This window comes from Poecilia reticulata, linkage group LG7, assembly GCF_000633615.1.
Source record: "Poecilia reticulata strain Guanapo linkage group LG7, Guppy_female_1.0+MT, whole genome shotgun sequence".
Lineage (NCBI taxonomy): Eukaryota > Metazoa > Chordata > Actinopteri > Cyprinodontiformes > Poeciliidae > Poecilia > Poecilia reticulata.
In genome coordinates this window covers 31241072-31243069 of record NC_024337.1, presented here as the reverse complement: position 1 = coordinate 31243069, position 1998 = coordinate 31241072, and the positions used below count along the sequence as shown (strand labels likewise).

General features: G+C 52.6%; 1 protein-coding gene across 1 annotated transcript in view; it reads right to left on the bottom strand.

The window, feature by feature from the left end:
- Window positions 1–1998, bottom strand: part of itpr3 (inositol 1,4,5-trisphosphate receptor, type 3) — a 71313-nt gene that overhangs the window by 20766 nt on the left and 48549 nt on the right. Inside the window, exons 31-34 of the mRNA XM_017305661.1 lie at window positions 1412–1612; window positions 1210–1325; window positions 371–506; window positions 65–304 (exon numbers count right to left, since the gene is read on the bottom strand). Coding sequence (XP_017161150.1) covers window positions 65–304; window positions 371–506; window positions 1210–1325; window positions 1412–1612 — 693 coding nt within the window. The remainder of the gene's footprint in view (window positions 1–64; window positions 305–370; window positions 507–1209; window positions 1326–1411; window positions 1613–1998) is intronic.

Here is a 1998-nt window from a genome sequence, read left to right as displayed (position 1 = left end):
GATTTTACCCCGGTTCTCCCCTGGTTGTACCCCTGTTGCCCCCCGGTGTTGCCCCTGTTTCTACCCTGGTTCTGCCCCCGTTTCTGCCCCAGTTCCCCCCTGGTTTTACCCTTATTCCCCGTCCTGGTTTTACCCCTATTCCCCCCTGGTTCTGCCCCTGGTTCTGCCCCGGTTTTACCCGCGCCATGTCCACGGTGAAATCCTCAAACAGCTTCCAGATGTGGTTGGACGTGTAGATCTCCTTCATCTCCACCTCGGTGTCGACGTAGCAGTGGTTCACAAAGTTCACGTAGGCGATTTTCACCTGCAGACAGACACAGGTGAGACCCAGAACCCGGACCGGACCCCGGTCCGATCCCGACCCGGTCACCTCGGTGATGCAGTCCTCGTGCGTCACCACCCGCACCACGTCCTCCAGCGGCAGCAGCGACGTGCATTTGATCTCGGTGTAGACGTTCTTGCCCTCGGCGCAGGCGGCCAGCAGCTCCACCAGAGAGATGTGGTACCTGCTCAGGAACCAGAACCGGGTCAAAAGGTTCTGGAGGCTCCCACAGCTCCGGTTCCAATAACATCACTCATTTGCAGAAAATAATCCACTGAATGCTTTTAATAATGAATCAGTTTTCAGTGTTTCCTTTACACGCGACTGATCGCAGCGCAAAGCCTCGTCAAAATAAAAGCCCAAGCTTTCACAGTGAAGGTTTTTTTCAAAAAATGTAAAGCATGTGAGAAATATATGCATATAAATATAAATATAGCTTATATTGGCACATTTATCCTAACCATAATCAGTTTGACATTAAATTAAATATCAAAATTGACTTTATTTTGAAAAACGAACTGCTGCTGTGCGCTGCGCCGCTTTCAGGCGTGAAGAGAAACTAGAGGAGCGTCTGAACGGAGGAGAGAAACGGTGACACGTTTCATGATGGGTTTCAGTCCCAGGCGGTGAAAACGACCAGAATGCGACTGAATTCTGCATTTAGACGACGGAAACGCAGGGAATCAAACGTTTGACATTCATGGTTGAAGTTTCAGGTCCGTCTGGAACCGACTGGCTGCTCAGGATCATTTTTCTGTTTATTCAAGGAGGAAGATCTAAAACCCGACTGGTGCATTTTGAATGTAGACGTCTTGTGCGGGATAAATAAACCCCGGAAACGGGAGCGTCTGATTGGATGGCGGCGGGCGGGCGGTTGCCGTGGTTACCTGAGCGGGCTGTCGTCCCCGACGCCCTCCCTGCTCTCGGCCATCAGCTCCAGCATGGTGTTGAACGACGCCTTGTCGTTGTAGAAGACGACCACGTCCTCGCCGGCGTTCGTCAGCTGAGACACGGGGACAGCGTGAGGAGGTCGCCATGGAAACACGGACACAGCGCGACGACGGCGGCGGCGGCGGCGTGGCGCCTCACCTCGGTCATGATCATGTCCTGGCACTTCTTGACGTACTTGCCCTCGGCCTTGATGATGGTGTGCAGGAAGTTGAGGTACTGGACGTGGCGGCCGTGCGTGGCCAGGCAGTGGATGAAGTGCTGCAGCACGCTCTCCGAGATCTCGCTGCACAGCTGGTAGTTGTTGCTGAAGATGTGCTGCACCGTCTCGGCCTCCTGCAGCTGCAGCGGCAGGAAACGACAGCTGAGCGGAGATCACACACGTCCGCAAATCTGACCGAACAACAGCAAAGGGCTGCTAATGAAAGGTTAAAGGTCAACCAGCCCCTCCTCAATGCTGCGCCCACATTTAACAAGATTCCTGTCAAATATTTGAGCAGGAAAACTTTTTGTTTTCCCCGCTGTCAGATTCCAGGGGTCAGAGGTCAACCCAACCAGCTCTGCTATGTTTGTGCTGCTTTTGCTTTGAAGGTATTGATGATGACCTCTGACCTTATTTATACCTTTAAATCGATAGCAGCACAAACATCTGACACCAAACAACCAGAACCAGAGTCAGAACCAGAACCAGAACCAGAGTCAGGATCAGAACCAGAACCAGAACCAGA